Source organism: Sciurus vulgaris (assembly GCF_902686455.1).
Source record: "Sciurus vulgaris genome assembly, chromosome: 8".
In the NCBI taxonomy this organism is placed as follows: Eukaryota; Metazoa; Chordata; class Mammalia; order Rodentia; family Sciuridae; genus Sciurus; species Sciurus vulgaris.
Genome location: NC_136468.1, coordinates 48,780,344 through 48,799,331, shown reverse-complemented (window position 1 = coordinate 48,799,331; position 18,988 = coordinate 48,780,344). Strand labels below are relative to the sequence as shown.

General features: G+C 36.2%; 1 protein-coding gene across 5 annotated transcripts in view; it reads right to left on the bottom strand.

The window, feature by feature from the left end:
- Window positions 1-9,282: 9,282 nt before the first annotated feature.
- SGCE (sarcoglycan epsilon) overlaps window positions 9,283-18,988 on the bottom strand; it is a 69,687-nt gene continuing 59,981 nt past the window's right edge. For 4 of the 5 annotated variants that reach the window (XM_079151824.1, XM_079151825.1, XM_079151828.1 and 1 more), the window contains 3 exons: window positions 12,377-12,420; window positions 11,470-11,504; window positions 9,283-9,572 (listed from right to left, as the gene is read on the bottom strand). In XM_079151824.1, the coding sequence (XP_079007950.1) occupies window positions 9,522-9,572; window positions 11,470-11,504; window positions 12,377-12,420 (130 nt within the window). In that variant the 3' untranslated portion in view covers window positions 9,283-9,521. The remainder of the gene's footprint in view (window positions 9,573-11,469; window positions 11,505-12,376; window positions 12,421-18,988) is intronic. The other variant, XM_079151826.1, reaches the window with a different exon arrangement.

The following is an 18,988-nucleotide window of genomic DNA, read 5'->3' as shown; positions in this document are numbered from 1 at the left end:
CTTGATTTTATCCTTGATTCTATTCTTTCTTTAGCCTTCACAAACTCAGTAAATTTATATATACATATATATATGTAGATAGATAGATAGATAGATAGATAGATAGATAGATAGATAGATAGATAGATAATCTGAGAACTAAGGTCATAATTCCAGAAGTCATCTTGAGTCATCCTTTCCCTACATTTCTTTTATCCTGACATCAGAAAATTCTACCAGTTCTATGTTCAAATTATTTCTCAAAGACAAGCACTTCTATTCATTTCTTCTTTTATCCTAAGCACAAGAACTGTGTCTCTTTCCCTTTTGCATTAATTTCTTGCCCTTCCCTTCATTCTTTGTATTGTGGTTTTAAGAATTTTCATTTTGAGATAATCTCAGAATTGCAAAAAGTTTTAAGTATTGTACAGCCATTCCCAAATATTCAGATTTACCAAAATGCTAATATTTTACTATACTTGCTTTATCATTCCTGTCTATAATCCATCCATGTATCTTTACAGTTTTCTGAAATAGCTGAGAGTTAGCTGCAGACATGATTCCCTTTTACCTCTGTTCTTCAAAATAGACATTCCATTATGTGATCTCAGTTTAGTCATCAAAACCAGGAATGTTAGGAATTTAACATTGATATAATCCTATAATTTAATCTACATACCTTATTCACATTTTTAAAATTGTCCCAATAAAGCACCTTTTCTGATCCAGGATTCCGTTTGAGCTCACACATTGCATTTGGTTATAATTTAGTCTCGTTTAATCTGGAGTTCCTCAGTATTGATCTTTATGAGCTTAATAGTATTGAAGAGTAAGACTTGTTATTTTATAGAACCTTGTTATTTTATAGAACATCTTTAAATTTGGTATGGTGCGATTTCTTTTTATTTAGATTTATGAAAGGCATTATTGCCAGGACTACCACAGAAATGGTGGTGTGTGAAGTTCAGCGCATCGTATCAAGAGACACATGGAACAAACATGTCCCATTATTGGTCATGCTAACTTAGAACACTTGGTTAAAATAGAGTTTTTTGAGTTTCTTCACAGTAAAGTTACTGTTTTACTCTTTGTAATTGCTTGAGTTGATTTTGTGTCCACCCAAATGATGTAGATCAAAGTAAGACCTCACACAGATATTTGCACACCTGTGTTCACTGCGGCACTATTCACAATAGCCGAGAGGTAAAAGCAACCCATATGTCCATAGACAGATGAATGGAAAAAGAAAATACAGAAGATACATACAATGGAGTATTATGCAGTCTTAAAAGAAATTCTATACATGCTATAATGTGGATAAACCTAGTGAAATAAGGCAAACATTAAAAAACAAATAGTATGATTCCACTCCTATGAAGACTGAAGTGATAGAGTGGTGGTTACCAGGTGGGGAGCAATTGGTATTTAATAGGTATGAAGATGAAAAGGTTTTATCTTTTGCACCACAATGTGAGTGTACTTAATACTACTAAAGCACAGCCGCAAATATTCAACTGTATATTTCAGAATGTTTAGCACAGTAAACACAATGTTATGTGTGTTTTTTTACCATGATGACAAAAGAAGAAGGTCAGAATGCTAAGACAAAATTGCTCATCCTAAGTGGTAATCAAAAAAATATTGATTGAAATCAGCACCAGCAATGGATGTTATTAATTTTGTCATTTTTGCCAACCCATTTATCCATAGGTAAGGGTGTAAAATGGCCTTACTTTTTAAAAAGCATTTGGCAATTAATATATCAAATGTGAAAAAAATATGAAGTCCTAACCCGCACTACCTGAAAATGTGAACTTCTTTGGAAATAAGATTTTAGATATAATTAAAGATGTGGTCAGTACGGAGCAGGGTTGGCTCTCAACCCAATTCGACTGGTGTCGCTATAAGAAGAGGAGAAAAGACACAGGGCCATGGACATACAAGGGGAGAATGTCTTGTTCTGACAGAAACACAGATGCAGGTGCTGTAGCCTCAAGCCAAGGCACACTAAGGATTGCTAAGACCGCAGGAAACTAGGAAGAGGCAAGGAAGGACTCTCCCTGAGGGATTTCAGAAGGAACAAGGCATCTTGATTTCAGTCTTCCAGCCTCCATAACTGCAATACAATGAATTTCTGTTGTTTTAAACCCGGTCTGTGGTATTTTGGTACAGCTGCTAGAAAATTAATGGGAGATATTTTGAGACTATGAGACTAATGTTTTCCACATGTGTACATTTACTATAAAGATTGAAGGTGTGTGTGTATGTATATATGTGTGTATATGTATACACAGGAACACACGCACACATATATGTATTTTTTTTTCTCTGTCCACTAGGATGGCTTGGAAGCAACAATACCCTACAACACTTAGCACCCAAATCTTGGTTTCTAGATCCAAGACTCTTGGAAGAAATGGATAATTTCTGGACTGTAGTAGGAAAGTACTAGATGAGCCCAAAATATCTATCTGTTCCAGACAAGATGCTCAAAGAATAATGGAGATTTATCAAAAGAACTCAAATGTCAGCAGGGAACTCACCATGGCCGAATATAGGACAATCTGACTAGTGAAATAAATGTAATAAAGTATCATGGACTCTGGATGAATCCCAGCAACTAGATAGACATATGTATGCACACATGCATGTACACACACACAGACACACTTCTATGAATTTATTAAAAACTATGGAGTTGGGCTGGGTTGTGGTTCAGTAGTAGAGCACTTGCCTACCATCTGTGAGACATTGAGTTCAATCCTCAGCAGCACATAAAAAAGTAAACAAATAAAATAAAGGTATTGTGTCCATCTACAACTAAAAAAAAGTTAAAAAAAAAACTATAAAATTATGGGGTTCAGGATGATGATCTCCAATACCAGTCCAATACTGCAGAGTTTATTTCAGCATTTTCCCTTCCTTACTGTAACTCTCTTTACCAAAGGTAAAATATATAACTCCTACTCTCCACAAAATCCTTGTTTACACAATCCTGAAAGAAAAATAGCTCTTAGAATCATGAACCCACACTGCTGTAAAAAATAAACCTACTAGAGTGTTACTTGTTTACAGTTCTTTTCATTTTTGTCTCAAGACAGTCAAAACACTATATTCCAGTTATATAAGTTAGTTCTAACCACACCAACTTAAGTGTGGTTAAGTTATTCATTTTAAATAGGTTGGATTTGTTTGTGATTGTTTCCTATTGTGGATGTTCATGTCCTTGGGACATTTATCTGCTTATTTTATTCATTTGAGTATGTGAAACATTAATATGATTCTAAATCTAAGAAAAACACCAAAATACACTCAAAGAGGAGTTACCCTTCACCTTCCACCCTTTCCTTTCCTCCTTATCCTTCCTGTGGTTGTTTTTTTTTTTTTCCCCTTTTTTCCACCAACAAGCACAGTCATGAATATTTTTCTCATTCCCCATTATTTTTTTCTTCCTTTTTTGGGTGGTATAATATACTATAGAAACTTTTTCTACTTTGCATATATTTAACACTGTATTTTGGAAATCACTTTGTAAAGCAATTACTAGAGATAGCTTTTTTTACATCATTATATGGATATTCCATGGTTTATTCCATCACTTTTCTCTATGTGGGCCTTTAGGTTATTTCCAAAATAATACTGCTGCAATGAACAACTGCGCAAAGCTATTTCAATACTGTTGCAGATGTGTATTACCGTAAGTGAGACTTCTGGGTCAAGACATACACCCACAGCTAGTTACCTTGGCTGTTTCCAAATTCTCCTTCAAAGCTATTGCATCAATTTCCTTTCCACTACCAATATCTAAAATATTTGTTTCCTTATAGCGTCAGTGATTGAAAGTTTTGTCATCCTTTTTGGTTTTTTACTGATCCAAAAAGTAGGAAATAGCATCCTAATGCAACTTGAATTTTCCTAATTGTGAGTGAATTTGAACATCTCCATATTTGACCATTTATAGAGCTTTAATAATTTATTCATATCATTTGTCCATTTTTGGAATAAAGTGTAACTCTGAATATGAGTACTGTTCTTCTAGTGAATTGTTGAAGTTTTCATTGCAGTTGTTTTCCTGTTTACTTCAGAATTTTTTTTTAATCATTTCTCTTTATTTGGGTAAGAGATTGTTTTCATTCTTTTTCTTAGCTTCTTTAGACATATTTAAAATAACTGTGTTAAAACCTTGGTCTAGTAGGTGCAACTTCTGTGCTTCCTGAAACAGTTTCTTTTCCTTTTCCTTTTTAGTGATTCTGGGGTTCAAATCCAGGGCCTTGTGCATGCTAAGCAAGTGTTTTTCCATTGATTTTTTGACAGTTTCTGTTGACTGTTTTATTTGCTGTGTATTGGCCAAACTTTATTTCTTCACTTGTTTTGCGTGTGTGTGTGTGTGTGTGTGTGTGTGTGTGTGTGAGAGAGAGAGAGAGAGAGAGAGAGAGAGAGAGAGAGAGAGAGAGAGAGAGAGAGAGAGAAACTGGATGTTTTAATAATATAACATGGCAACCCTGAAAATCAGATTCTCCTTCTTGCTCCTGATCTCCCCAGGGTTTATTGTTTCTTTGTTTTGTGAATTTTCCAAACTAATCCCATAAAGCGTTCTGTCATGGTGACCTTTTAGTCTTTGCTTAGTTACTTTAGTGGTCAGTTAATATTTAGATTTCCTTAACTGCTTTTGCCAAGGGGCTTTGGGTGCATGTTGGGGAATCCTTTAAAGACTCAACCAGGTTGGTGATAACTCTGCTTACTGTTCACCACCTGATTGCACAGAACTTGAAGTCATGAGCCTGCATATAGCCCTATGCCTGCCTATAGCCTTGTAGGTTCCAGGACAATGTTAAAACTTTCCAAAAGTCCTATGGATTTTCATTTCCCCAGGTTTTTCTTACACGCTTTTTGGTTACTCTATTGTTTGCCCCAACTACCTCTGGCACCTGGAAATTTTTTTTTTATCAAATATCCCAAGGAAAAAGTTTTCTCTAAGAGAATGCTTGAGTCAGTGTCAAAGACAGCTTGCAAGTAGTTCATCCAGGGATCCACCACATGGGTAAAACAAAGCACATGTCCTCAGCACAAGTTCTGAAGACACTCCAGCCTTATTTTGTCCTGTTTGGTGGCTACCTCCTTGACAGTTTTCACAATAGTTGCCTGCTGTTTTTAGTTTGCAAAGCTACTCTGTGGATCTGCAGAGGGGAGAATGGGAATGCAGTAAAGTGACATGAAACTTGCTGTTCTTACTAAGAGTCTCTTAAAGAAACCCTCCCCAAATTGCTGCAAGGTTTTGACTAGTTTCCAGAGTTTTGAAAATTTTAACTCTCACAATTTTGGCCAGTTTTCTCCTTTACTAAGGAGAGAATATTCAGCAATCTTTACCATCTTTGTGGACCCAGCATAATTTTCAAATGTAAATTAGATGATGTTACTTTTCAACTTCAAATGCTTTATTTCCAGTGCTCTTAGAATAAAATCCAAACTCCTTGATCCAAGTATATAAAACTAATAGAAGTCTGTTTGCCTTTCCAGAATTATCCCTAGTCCACTTCCCCTTACACAGTATGCTTCAAATTTATAGACCTCCTTCATGTTCTTGAGACTAAAGTGTCCCCCAAACCTACAGCCTAACACACATAGAGAAATGGCTTCTGGGCTGGGCACGGTGGTGCATCCCTGTAAACCCAGAGGCTAGGGAGGCTGAGACAGGAGGATCTCAAGTTCAAAGCCAGTCTCAGCAACAGTTAAGTGCTAAGCAACTCAGTGAGACTCTGTCTCTAAATAAAATACAAAATAGGACTGGGGATGTGGCTCAGTAGTTGAGTGCCCTTGAGTTCAATCCCTGTCCCAAAAAAAAAAAAAAAAAAGAATTGACTTCTGGCCATTGTGTTACTCCCCGCCTCCCTCCCCACGACCATTGGCTTTATTTTTACCCAAGATTCAAGTACATCAGAAAAGAACCCATCCCCCTATCAGTCATCAAAGAAAAACTGAATCTTTTCTCAGAGGCTCTGCTGCATCAGAGGTCTAAACCCTGTCCATCAGGATGCAGGGCTCTGATTAGCCAGAGCTGAGCTCCCGTGCCTGGTCTCTTGCCAAGGCAAATGGAAGCACCACATTGCAAGCATGGCAGGGAATGATTGCCTAGAGAAGGACATGCATGTATGGTTGCCAAAGAAGGATGAATCAATACTGGGCAGAACCTGCCACCACCTGCTTCTACTATGTTACCTTTGGGCCTGGACTCAAGCTGTTTCCTCTGATGAGGCTGCTAAGCACGACTGGCACATGCTCATTCTTCAATCTTATCTTACATGTTTTCTCTTCAGATAGACATATTCTAAAGATCATTCAATCTAAGTAGCTCCCTTTCCTCATTCTTTATTACAACACTCTTTTTAAACCTTCACAACCTTTAGATCAGACATTTGATTAATTCCCTCAACAAATATTTATTTAGCACCAGCTAGTGCCAGTGTACTAGACCTTGTGTTTATGGTCTTTTATAACACTCTGTTTTATTAACCACAGCATGATTCAATGCCTAGAACATAAACAAATATTCATTCAATGAATGAATGAAATAGCCCTGATAGTCAAGTCGATTCAGTAAGATTTCAAAATCTGGGCTGGGGTTGTGACTCAGTGGTAATGTGCCTGCCTTGCATGTGTTAGGCACTGGGTTCAATCCTCAGTAACACATACAAATATATAAATAAAATAAAGACATTGTGTCCATCTACAACTAAAAAAAAAAAAAAAAAAAAAAAAAAAGATTTCAAAATCTTTAAGTTATAAACAGGGATCTATTATTCTGCTAGACCAGATCTCAATCTTTCCTCATCATCTTACCACTTAACTTGTTTTAGGAACACCCCTGGATCCCCAATTAAGGTAATAAGGAGAATCTTAATCACTTAACAATTAAACATAAAAACTACATAATTCACTAAGAACTGCACCCTGTTAGATAAATGTAAAGTGAGACAATCTGACCACAGAAATTGTAGCATATGGACAGTCTTGAAAAATGTAAGATTTATTAACAAAGGAATACAATTTCTACAAAGTAATAAGCAATATTATATTGTAATTAGTGAACTGTTAATTCAAATACATTCCTGACTGTCTCTGACAATTAGATTCTGGCAATTTTCCAACCTCATGTGTCCTGTCCTATGGTGGATTAACTGCAATGCATTTCAGCTACCTGGGGAATATTCGGGGGACATACTGAGTCTCAGTTTTCTCAACTCGATGGCTTCGATGACTACCTATGCTCAGGTGACTCATGAGTCACAGCACCAGCCCACACCTCTATTCCAAGCTTCAAATTCATATCTCAACTTTCCTACTTCTCCTTTTTTTTCTCCGTCAAAGGCACCTAAAGTTTGCCTTGCATAAAACTGAACTCATATGAGTATCTTCAATTCTGGTTCTAACCCAGCAGTGTCTATCACAATGGAGAGCACCACTATTTGATCAAAAAAACCCACACACCAGAATTGGTTCCTTTTTGTTCCTTGACATCATTTCCGAAGTATCAATGTACCATCAACCACTCTCTATTTTACGTCTTAAATAGTTCTTGAATCTCCTAACGCTATCCTAATGAAAGTTACCATTTCTCCAATTATATCTATGATAGCCTTGCAACTGTTCTATCCACAATCCCCCTGCCCACCTAGCCATCTGTTCTCTACACTATTGTTGGATCACTTGTATAAAAATGCAAAATATATGTGGCAGAATCACTACTTTTTTTGTAACCTATGAGTTAAGGATTATCAGGCTAGCAACAATCAAGGGGACATGATTTGAATTTTTCCTCTTCATCAAAATTAAGTCAGAGGAAAGATCACTTTTTAGGGGAATTTATAGAGATTAAGGTTATTGTTGATGATTTGTAAGATGCAAGCCAATAGTTTCATCCTCAATTCCTCAATATGGCCATTAAAAAACCAATCATAAGTCCAATTGCATTTTCCAATCCTCACCATAGCACTTTACTAGAAGAGGTGAGTAAAGTTCTTGATTCCTGATCCCCAGTTCCTCTTTTAGTGATGGTGCACTACCTTATTCCTATTCACTTGGGCAACCAGAACATTTTGACTTTACCTGGCAGGGCCAACAATTTGTTAACACTGTCTCTGTGTCACAGTGGAGTCCTCTGGAGCCTTGATGACCTAGAATGTGACCCTGACAGTACATTTACAACCTACAGCTGATTGCTCCTGGAGAACAGCAAGTGAAAATGCCCTGGTTATCTTAGAAAGAAATGAGTTAGAGATATCTCTTTAAGAAACAAGAGAACCAACATTCTCTGGTAAGTCCCAGAAAGAAGTGGGGGTTCACTACTGATGACATGACAAAGTATTCTTCTAAATGAAAGGCAAGTTGCTACACAAAATAAAAACAAGTGATCTTTTTGGATTTTGGAATAAGACTGAGATCACATTTGTGTGACCTCTGACCAATTAACAGGCAACACAAAAATGTGCCCAGAGCAGAAAAGAGAAGTTTTTCCAGCTGGTCCAGTTTGCAATAAAAGCTGCCCTGCTAGCTGGCCTCATGGTCACGTGGATCCGATAGCATCCAAGAGACCAACATGGTATGAGGAAGCTCTGTAAAGCCATGAACATCAAAGTTACTAGGAGGGACCCTGTGGAGCTCAACCATGTCACTATTAGTAACTATTCTCTTTCTGTGCAAATATCCCCCCGGGTTGTTTCTAAAATCAAATATCTGCTTATGAACTCAGGTGAGTATGCAACCTGGGATACCCTGCTTGAAGTAGATGTTATCAGTTCCATAATATACATTAACACTAGGTTTCCTCTAGAACAGTTTAAGAAGTAAGATATAATAACAACAGGGGTAAGACTCAGTGGTACACACCTGTAATCCCAGCTACTCTGCAGGCCAAGGCTGGAGGATAGCAAGTTCAAGGCCAATCTGGGCAACTTGTTATGAGACTCTGTCTCAAAGTGGATTTTTTTAATATAAGAGCTGAGAATAGAGTTCAGTGGTAAAGTGCTTTCTTATCATCATAAGACCCTGCATTCAATCTCCAGTACCACAAAACACACACAAAAAAACCCACTACCACCACCACCAACAAGAACAAAAACAAAACAAAACAAACAAACAAAAAAAAAAGGGTTTTACAGTCTACAACAGTTAAAGCACTATTTAAATGGGTAGCTCACTTGGAGTACAAAAGCATAGATACCTCATATAGTCAGAGGAATTCCTTAATAAAATCTTGTTGAATGAAGATGAACATATGAACCTGTTCTGAAGTAAATTTGACCAGACTTTAGGCTCCATTAATATTTATTTTAAAGACCACTTTTTATTGTAACAAATATAAAGTCATCAATGTCTTACAAATTGTCAAAAATGCTTTAAGTACAAAAAAAATACATTAGTAAAACCAAAGTTATATTGTATTATTTGGTACATACTTAATACTGTCAACATGCACACCATATGCCAGAAAAGCTCATGCATTATTGGAAGAAAAAAGAAATAAGATGCAACTGCTATAATTGTGATTATAAATTCATTGCTTCAGTCAGTTTTCTTTCTTCAGGGATACCATTTACCTGCAATGTGCAAGAATGAATATAAGCATAAGTTAGGCAAGATACAGACACTTTTAGATTTGGGGCAAAATGAATTATGGCAAGAATTTTTCTATCTTCTTAACATAATTTAAAGTAATTACATTTCATTATTTCTTTGCATTTGGTTAAAAGACAATTTCCAAATTAGTCCTCCCCTCCCCTTCTTGGACCAAAACTGGAATGTTCTGTATTTCTCAAAAGGTTTGGCCTGAAAATTCCTCCCACAATAAACAAACAGAAAGAGGTTGACTGCGGGATGTATGACTGTACCTTTTAATCGTGGCTTTTAAAAAAATACCATGTGGGTTGGAAGGGCAGAGAAAATGAGAAAACCTGAAGGGACATCAAATCTAATGGCTTGGGCCTAGTCCAAAAGGCAGTGCTATTGTCAGCTGCTAACTGCTCTATTATCCCAGCGAGTGCTCAAGTCCAGGAATACAACGACAGCAGCTACTTCACTTCTTAAACTTTAGATGAGAATTTAAAAGAAAACAACAAACTACATGAAACAAGCTTCAAAATCTACTCTCCCCTGATAACTTCCATTTGGTAGCTACAAATAAAATTACTTGCTGTCCAAGAGACAAATTCTATGCCTAAATTACCTTCGTAGCATAGTGCTTGGCGGTACTTGGAAAAAGACAGTTATTGTTTCATGATAATCATGTACAAATGTAGTTGCCTCATTATGGGAGGGTAACCAGGGTGAAAGAACAGAAAGGCTCAACCGTACCCATGAAAGTACATAAACATCACTGAATCCATGCATTTGCAGACAGAACATAATAATTTAGAAATAGAGAAACAAATTTCATTTTTTTCCTTTTAAATGAACAGAATGGGAACAAGGAATGAAACTGTGCCCATTTAGCTCCCCTCACAAGAGGCCTGATTCCACTTAGTTATGAATGTGTCAGAGGTGGAAACACAATAATTTTTCATAATTATGCAAAACGCTCGGGTGGTCTCTCTCTCGAAGTACTTAGACACTGGAGCCTCATTGATAAAACAAGAAAACCACCAAGAGGAGAAAGTGCATTTCAGTCAATAACATGATCCAAATTGCAGAAAAACATAAGAAAACAAGAAGGCAATCAGCCATGGTGCTAACTAAAAAGGAGATCATTGCTTTCTTCACTCAATCAAAATGCCTGCTCCCCAAAACCTGCTTTAGAAAAATAATTTAGAAAATTAAGTTGAACATCCTGAACTCCCCTAAGGGAAAGTCTTTGGCTCCTACCACATTTGCTCTGGCATAAATTCTCCTTGTATTTGGAAAAGTTCCCTATTACTAAAAAGCAGTACACTAACAAGTCTACTTGCTAAAATCTATTGTGATTATCAAATGGGTAACATCTATTAAAATCATCCCTAATATTATCTACTCAAGCTTTCAATTTCTTCTCATGAGTAAGTAAGTAAAATATGGATCTTTAAAATATTTTTTTATTTACTATTTTTCTAGAAATTATCTCCCTTTTTCTCACTGCATCCCTGAAATAGTCAAGAATCAGAAGATAAACATTTCAGGAGAACTAGAAGTCTATGAGGTTAATAAGGAAGAAGTTCTCCCCATTCCTATTATAGAAATATTCCCTTAAATTTTTTTCTGTTTTAAAAAAATAGCCATGAAATTAATGGTAGTGAGGATTCATTTTTTTCTTTCTTTAGGTGACACACATTTATAACCAGGTTTGTTTCTTCATCAATCTCCTGAATGCTTACAAACTAATAAGCACCGCCACATCAATATATTGAACAGTCTTGTTGGAACACATTAGCATTTAATTAAAATAAGTAATCAAAATTGTGGGGGAAAATTCTGATAAACATGATCTCATAATTAAAATCTGATGAAAAATTTCATTATACTTGCCTCAAATCTTTGAAAAGTTGTCAAACGAAAATCTCCTTAAATTCCCGAAAGCAGTAATAGAGAAGATAATTTCTGAATGAAAACATCCAATACATTTCTACATGTGCCTCAAGTTTTTGAGGCTTACTTAATAGTTTCCCTACCACAATGCCACTATTCATACTTAGAATTCCACACCCAACTTACATTTTTAAACTTCTTGCTTTTCCAAAAGAGCTACAAAGGCATTACTGGTTGCCTGGCAATTAGAACTAGGAATCAACCACTAATTAGAAGACAATCATGAATAAGTTATCTACTTGGTTCTGAGATGAATGAAATAATTGGCTGTGGAAAATTTTTAGGGACACTTGAAAGAAATAAACTTAAAGAAAGCAAGTCTTAGGGAAATAGAATAGTCCAGGGAGAATTGTCCGCCATCTTGTCATCACTGGTCATGTTATAACAGCTTTTTAAAGCAGCTTTAAAACCAGGCCAACCATTTTTCACTTATCCCCCTGAAGCCTCAGTGATTAGTCACAATGGTTTCCTTTTGTAAGAATCAGTTTCAAGCTGCTCACTTACTGAGACAAATCCTGGATGCATCCAAGCTAAAAATCTTTCATACCAAGGGGAAGAATAGGGAGCTCCTCTGAAGGAAGGGGATTTTATTCAGTCTTCCTTAATTAGACAGGACCTCCATGGATGCTTTTGCTCTAAGATCATTTACCCTGTGTTTATCATTCTGATGCCAATCTATGCAATAATCTAAGCTATTATTCTGAGGTTCTAAGTCTGATTAAGAAATGATACAACTGTTTTGCCTTACTTGGTGAAATAAAAACTTCATAAATTATATAAAGCCATAATTATCTTTTAATCTATTAGCTGCATCCATAAACATCTACTTAGTATTTTTAGTACTCACCTGTAGTCTGCTGTTGGGGAATCTGAGTCTGGTGTGGCAAGTTCCTAGAAATGATTAACATTATTGAGTAAAACAGTGTTTACACACATGTAAATAGAGAGCAGACATATTAGGACAAAAAACTGCAGGAGATAGCACCCCATGTCTTGCAACCCAATACAACTTCTCCTTCTACTTCATGAGTTTATAGATGAGGAAACAGGTCTGAGAAGGATAAATAATAGTAATATTTGATAATATTCATGGAATTCTTACTACATGCTATGCTTTAAATTACCTCATAACGACCCTAAGAGGTAGGTTTTATTTTTTTTTTTCCCCATTTTACTGTTGAAGAAATAGGCTTAGAGGTTCAAGGCCATGTGGCTAGAAAGCAGTGGACAAAGATGTAAACACAGTGATTCCAGAAATCGTGGTCTTAACCTGCATTCTTTCAGATCTAGATCTAGAAAACACACACACACACAGATTCAGATATCATCACTGATCATGTCATAACAGCTTTTTAAAGCATATTACCATCTTTAATCCCTTTTCCCAAACATGTGCTCTTTTATCCTCATGCTAGGGGGTGGTCACACACCCAAATGCATTAGTCAAAATGCAAAGGTCATCCTCAACCCTCCCCTCTGTCTTTCAGTTCCTACATTTAAGTGCTCAGAATTTTTTTCTTTTTTTGGTGGTGCTGGGGATTGAACCCAGGGCCTTGCTCACATGAGGCCTGCACTCTACCAACTGAGCTACATTCCCAGCCCTCACTTGGGAAATCTTAACACCTTCCTCCTGATTTCAGCTGAATCTCTCCCCTGCTTCTCTATGGCCACTACCACTTGGTTGAAATCAGCATTTCTCATTAGAATCCTCTGACTTCTTTCATCATTCACATTCCTGCTCCCTGTAATCCACTCTGTGTATTGCTGTCAGAATGATCTTCTAAAACCCAACTCTGAATGTGTCATTCAAATAACACACATTTCATATTCCTTATATCTACCTGCAAACTGAGTTTCAGGTTTCTTGGTGCAGCTGGGGCAGCCATCAATATATCTGGTCTCTATGAAGAGCACTTCAAACAAAACTACTAACCATCACAGACACTACCATGTTCTATATCCAACCAGCACCCATTTGTCTTTGCAAACTCAACTCAAAATTGGTTACAGCAGACATGGTTTATTCTTATGAGTGAAAAGTTTCTATGAAGAATGTTATCCAAATATTTATCATATTATTTTCAATTAAAAAAATAACATGCCTACTCATTCTGTAAGCACCCCACCCTCAATTAGGTTACCATTTAGTAAGCATTCATACACAGGCTGACTGTTACTGTATTTCTCTGCATATAATATTTTGTTGCCCCAAAGTACCTTATTAGTACGGACCATTCAATTTTACTTAATATCTCCAAAAGGAATATGCAATGTTTTAATGAAGACACAAAGACTCATAATACACATATATTTGTTAGCACGCAGAATTATCCATTTGGTGTTTCAAGTCTGGTCATCTCTACTAGTTTAAGAAAATGTGCAATTTGAGTTCTGTGTGGAAGAAACTTCAGGAGTCAGCTCTTGCTACAGAGTAAGGTTTGATCCAAACCAGAGAGTTTCAGGTTTTTGTTTCTCTTCAGCAGTGGAATTTCTTTTAATTGAAATCCTAAGCAGAACACTGATGTACAAAAGAGATAAATGTGAGGTTTCCCTGGGTTGAAACAAGGGAGCCAGGATTCCTGCCTGCTTTGTTTCCTTTGCCCTACATGTTGGCCCCTAACGCCTATCTAAGAAACCTCCAAGAAACAAAGTTTGAAAACCTTTGATTTGAAGCATTTCAGCCAGGCAAATATTATGTTCCAAACACAATGATCTAAAGTGAAAAACAGTGCATGCCGAATAAATACTGTTTAAACTCTTAATCTCTAGTTAATGTCTTTGAGTGATTTTTTAAAATTCAGTTTCTTTCAAAATATATTGTTTAAGGAAATAACAAAATCAATTCTAATTCAATTTAAGGAAATTATTTAATAATTCATTCTAATGATGACATTCTTTTTTGCTGTTATGTCTTAAGCACATTTATGTTCATGAGGTCTGAGGGAGTATTTCTTTTGGTTTGTTCTTCAATATTCCACACAATGGATATCAGTTTTGGTCACAAAAGTAAAAAAGTAAAGTTAGAAACCACAAAAAGAAACTAAGTTCAGATTTAAAGATGGAAAAGTAACTACTTTTACTCCAAATGTCAAAGTGCAATTACATGGGCATTTGGGGGTGAGGAGGGGCATAATTGACTGAGCTTATTCTACATTCTAAACTGATAGAGTGCTCCCTTTGCACACTAGACACACCACACACAAGCACTTCCTCACTACTGTCTTTAGCTCTACCTTGTCCATTAAGGGATTAAAGCAACCCATTTTTGACAAACAGCACAGAACCAGAAAAGCACAGAACATAGATGTTCTGACACAAGTGGTGGTTGCTAAACAAAGACATAGGTTTCTCGAAAGCTAGAGTAAGCATACCCCAAATTTAAAATCAGTATTTGAATGAGTGGTTGAAGCCCCTCTTGTTGGCCCTCCCAACATACTCTTCTGTGGAACTCTGCTTAGAAACCACTGATCAGTCAATCCATGCCCTGTCATTTCTTCTCATTTCTTCTCTAGCCTCCACATTTTCCTCTTCCACAAAACTGCTGAACTTTCTAATCACAATGGGCTTAGCCAGGTGACAAGAAATGGTTGGTTAAGAAATGTCACACAAAAACTAGCCAGAAATTTGGAAAAGATACATGAGAAAGTGTGTGTATTACCTTGGTTTGGGGACTTAAAAATACCTACAATGCATGTCACAGTTGGCTATGTTTGAATGATTCACATGCACTCTGCAATTTCACATATGAGTTATGTATCAAAAGTGCTTATGTGTGCAAAAAGGTGCTCAATCAAAAATATGTTGAGATTCAAAGTCCCCCGTCTAAGGTGTGTACACCTTTCTGTTTTTGTTGCTGCCCAAACTTGTGACTGCCTGTGAGTCTGAGTGTCAGAGTGTTAATGTATCTATGATGGGCATATTCGAAGTGGTGTATTCCACTGAAGAGTTGAAGGGAGGTACCTCAGAAGAGCACTGCTTCAGGCTTACTGGAAAAATGCCTATAACTAACTCTACTGGACACAGAGAATGCAGGAAGAGAGTGGGAGTGTTTCCATCCTTGCTGAAAACAGGCTACTACAGTCAATTATACAGGAGAGTGGGGGTTGACTTCAAATAGAGGCCCCATAAACCTTCGAAGAAAGGACCTTTATACAGTCATAAAACTACTTAGAATAATTAAGTTACTAATGGACAAACTGAAAGGTTATAATGTGTAAACTGCAGCATTACGTAGAAAGTTAAGAAAACTAATTCTTGGAATTATTAGCATTAATTATTTTCTAATTTTATTGCCATAATTACATGCATTTAAACAGAAAATTGTGTAAATTAGTCATTGCAAAAACTTCATTCTTTAAGAAAGCAAAGGTAATAACTTGCAAATTAAGAAATAAGTGATTTGGGGGGAGTACACAATTATTTGTTATTTGTACAATTGTTTCAAGGTAATTTGACATTCTTGGATACCCTGTAGAGTAATTCTATGAGTAAGGTGGATGATTATCAACCAATTACATTGCTACTTGCTCAAAGACTCAAAAGCAAAGTAATTAGCATAAAGCCACAGAATCTGTGCCAGAATAGCAAGAAAATAACATTAGTTATGTAGAATACAAAACACTTTTCTTTTGAAATCTCATGATGACATTTAACAATTAAAATAGTAATATATTTTGAGAATTTCCCATTATTTTAGCAAAACTGATATTCCTCAAACCTTGATTTTGTCACAAAAAAATTTCTGTGAAAAAGGTGACTTGGGTCTGGAACTACTTTTGTTAAGGAATCAGGTTATTAACTGGAAGATGGGAGGAAAGAAGAAAGATCACAAAGAAATTAGAAACATTGTAATTCTTAATTTCCTTGATTTTAATTAAAAATAGTGTAATTCTGCATGATATATAAAGGAGAAACATTCATCTGTTTCTTTTAACTTTTTTCCCCTCTGCTTAAAAGCATAAAAACCTATCACGGCTTTACATTGAAGCAGTATAAATCTATAGAGTCAAAATCCATCAAAGGATATTGCACCTATCACTTTTAACCCTAAACTTACTAAATTAAAAAAAAAAATTTAAAGTCAATGACTCTGAAATATTCCTGGTTGCTTGGTAATTTTCGTCAACAGGAAACCATTATCTTGTTCCCCTGAAACAGTCTCTTCAATTGATCTCAACTTTTATTTAAACTTAATTTTTTATTTATGAAATTTTACCATGAGTGAGAAGTTGATTCTCATTACCACCAAAGTGAAGATATAATAAGACTATATTTCAATAAAACTACAATGATTAGTTACTATCTGTAATTAGAAGACTTAATTCTATTTTTATACTTGTTAATTTATAAAAGATTAGGCAAAATCTACCTTCTGTTTTTGAGGGGCACCCAATTATCCTAGATCAGGTAGTTAATGAATAAGAAAGATTTTTGTACAGTCAATTAAAATCTTCCTGGAAAATGTGGCACACCTTCCCATATTATTCACTATATAACCATCCTCTATGAAGATACCTCCAACTCTGGAAAAACCTGTTGGTATTGATGTTGTTAAAAGAAAATAATAATAAGGAGACAGATTTCCTCCCAAAAGGCAACATAATTCCTCGAAAATTTAACACTATCTTATTTTTTAGAATTTTGAATATTTGGGATCCTCCATTTAATGTCCTTTTCCAAGAGTATAAAATGGCCAACTGACTACACTTTCAGAGTGGTTTTTTAGCTTTTCAAGGTATAGCATTTTTCTGTCCCATTCAGCCACTGCTTTCTAATCAGAGCTAATCTCTCACTTGCTCACAATATTTAACTTGAGCAGTTTAAGGAGGTGTGGAAAAGTCTAAAGACTGACATGCATAAATCTACAAACAGTCAAAACTTTCTAGACAAGACCCACTGCCTGCTCTTCTTTCATATGTCCACACATAGGCCTCAGGGGAGTTGAGGAAAAACTGTTCCCCTTTTAAAACTCCAGGTGGAGGTCTGTGAAAAACAAACACTTCTTCCCATTCCCCCGGCTCCCCCACCAGAAACACCGGAGGCTCTGGATTTCCAAATCCTAAAACTTAAGTCCTTTAAATCAGGGATTCTCAACCTTTTTCCAGTTCTCCCATAACATATACCCCTACTAGCCTCCAAATCTCCAGACTCAGGGCCCTGAGATCTGCATTGTAGAAGTTGCAACTGACCTGCAAAGTGGTTTGGGAACAACTACATTAGACTCTCAACTTTAATATCTAAAATCCTATGAGTTAGAATTTATTGTTTTTTACTTAAATACTTAACAAAGGTTTATCTTGAGGTATATCAACCAAATCTGTTATAGATTTTTTTGATGTTAAGTCTTTGGTCACAAATGTAACCCATAACCACAACAATGATTCTTTGGGCAAAAGCCATGTACGCTTAAGAATGACTTTATTGTGTGATTTCCAGAAAGGAATTGTAAATAAGGAGACCATCTGTGAGGGAAAAAAATTCTTCCTACTATTTGTATCTTATTCACTACAAAGATAGCTGCAAAGATAACTCAGTATAGATGATGCAGAAAGTCTGAACAGATAAGGGGATGGGGACATTCTACAGAACACTTGGCTACTGTCTCTCCCCACAATAGAGGTCATGGGACGCAAGGAAGGTCTAATGAACTGCCCAGACCAGAGAGAGAGAGAGAAAGTCTGAATCTAGGTAAAAGAAAAGTACCAATGACAGGTTCTTCATGGTGACCATGTATGTGCCGTGATACTATAAGGGGTTCACAACAGGAGGAATTGGCTGATAGTGTCTGAGAACTCTTTGTATTGTCTTTGCAGCTTTCCCGTACCTCTGAAATCATTCTAAAATAAACATATGTATATTAAACAATGAATATATTAGCAAAGTAAATTGACCTTATATTTCTAAGACCATGTGATAATTTATAGCCTGTTTATATTGTTTCTGTAATTTGAAAAGCAAACGGCACACTAGAAAATGAAAGCTCTCCTTTCTATGTGCTACATCTCCCAGTTCTGCCCTAGCTTCCCTTTCTACCACCTCTTTACTCACTTAGCTTGTAAGCTAGATCAGGGATCCCTGAGGTCAATGACCATACTATCTATTCCTGAGTAGAAATCAGGATAGATAAATAATCTAATCTCAGCACTGACCTAATTTAGCTTTGTCTCTTATCACTGTCTCAAATTTATCATCTACAAATGATTAAACACTTTTTTTTTTTTTTTGCTGGATAATCATGGTGCCAACCTGGAGCCCCGTAAAGCATTTGACCAAAAAAGAAAATATCATTATGTAATTGACAACAGTGGCAGCCCCTCATTACATTGCTGTCATGAATTCTCTATACCTCTGATGTGAATCAACTTGTTCAAAATACCAAACTAACTTCTATGATATTTTTCGTTCTTTCTTTTTTGCAATAGTGGGGATTGAACTCAGAGGCACTTGACCACTGAGCTAC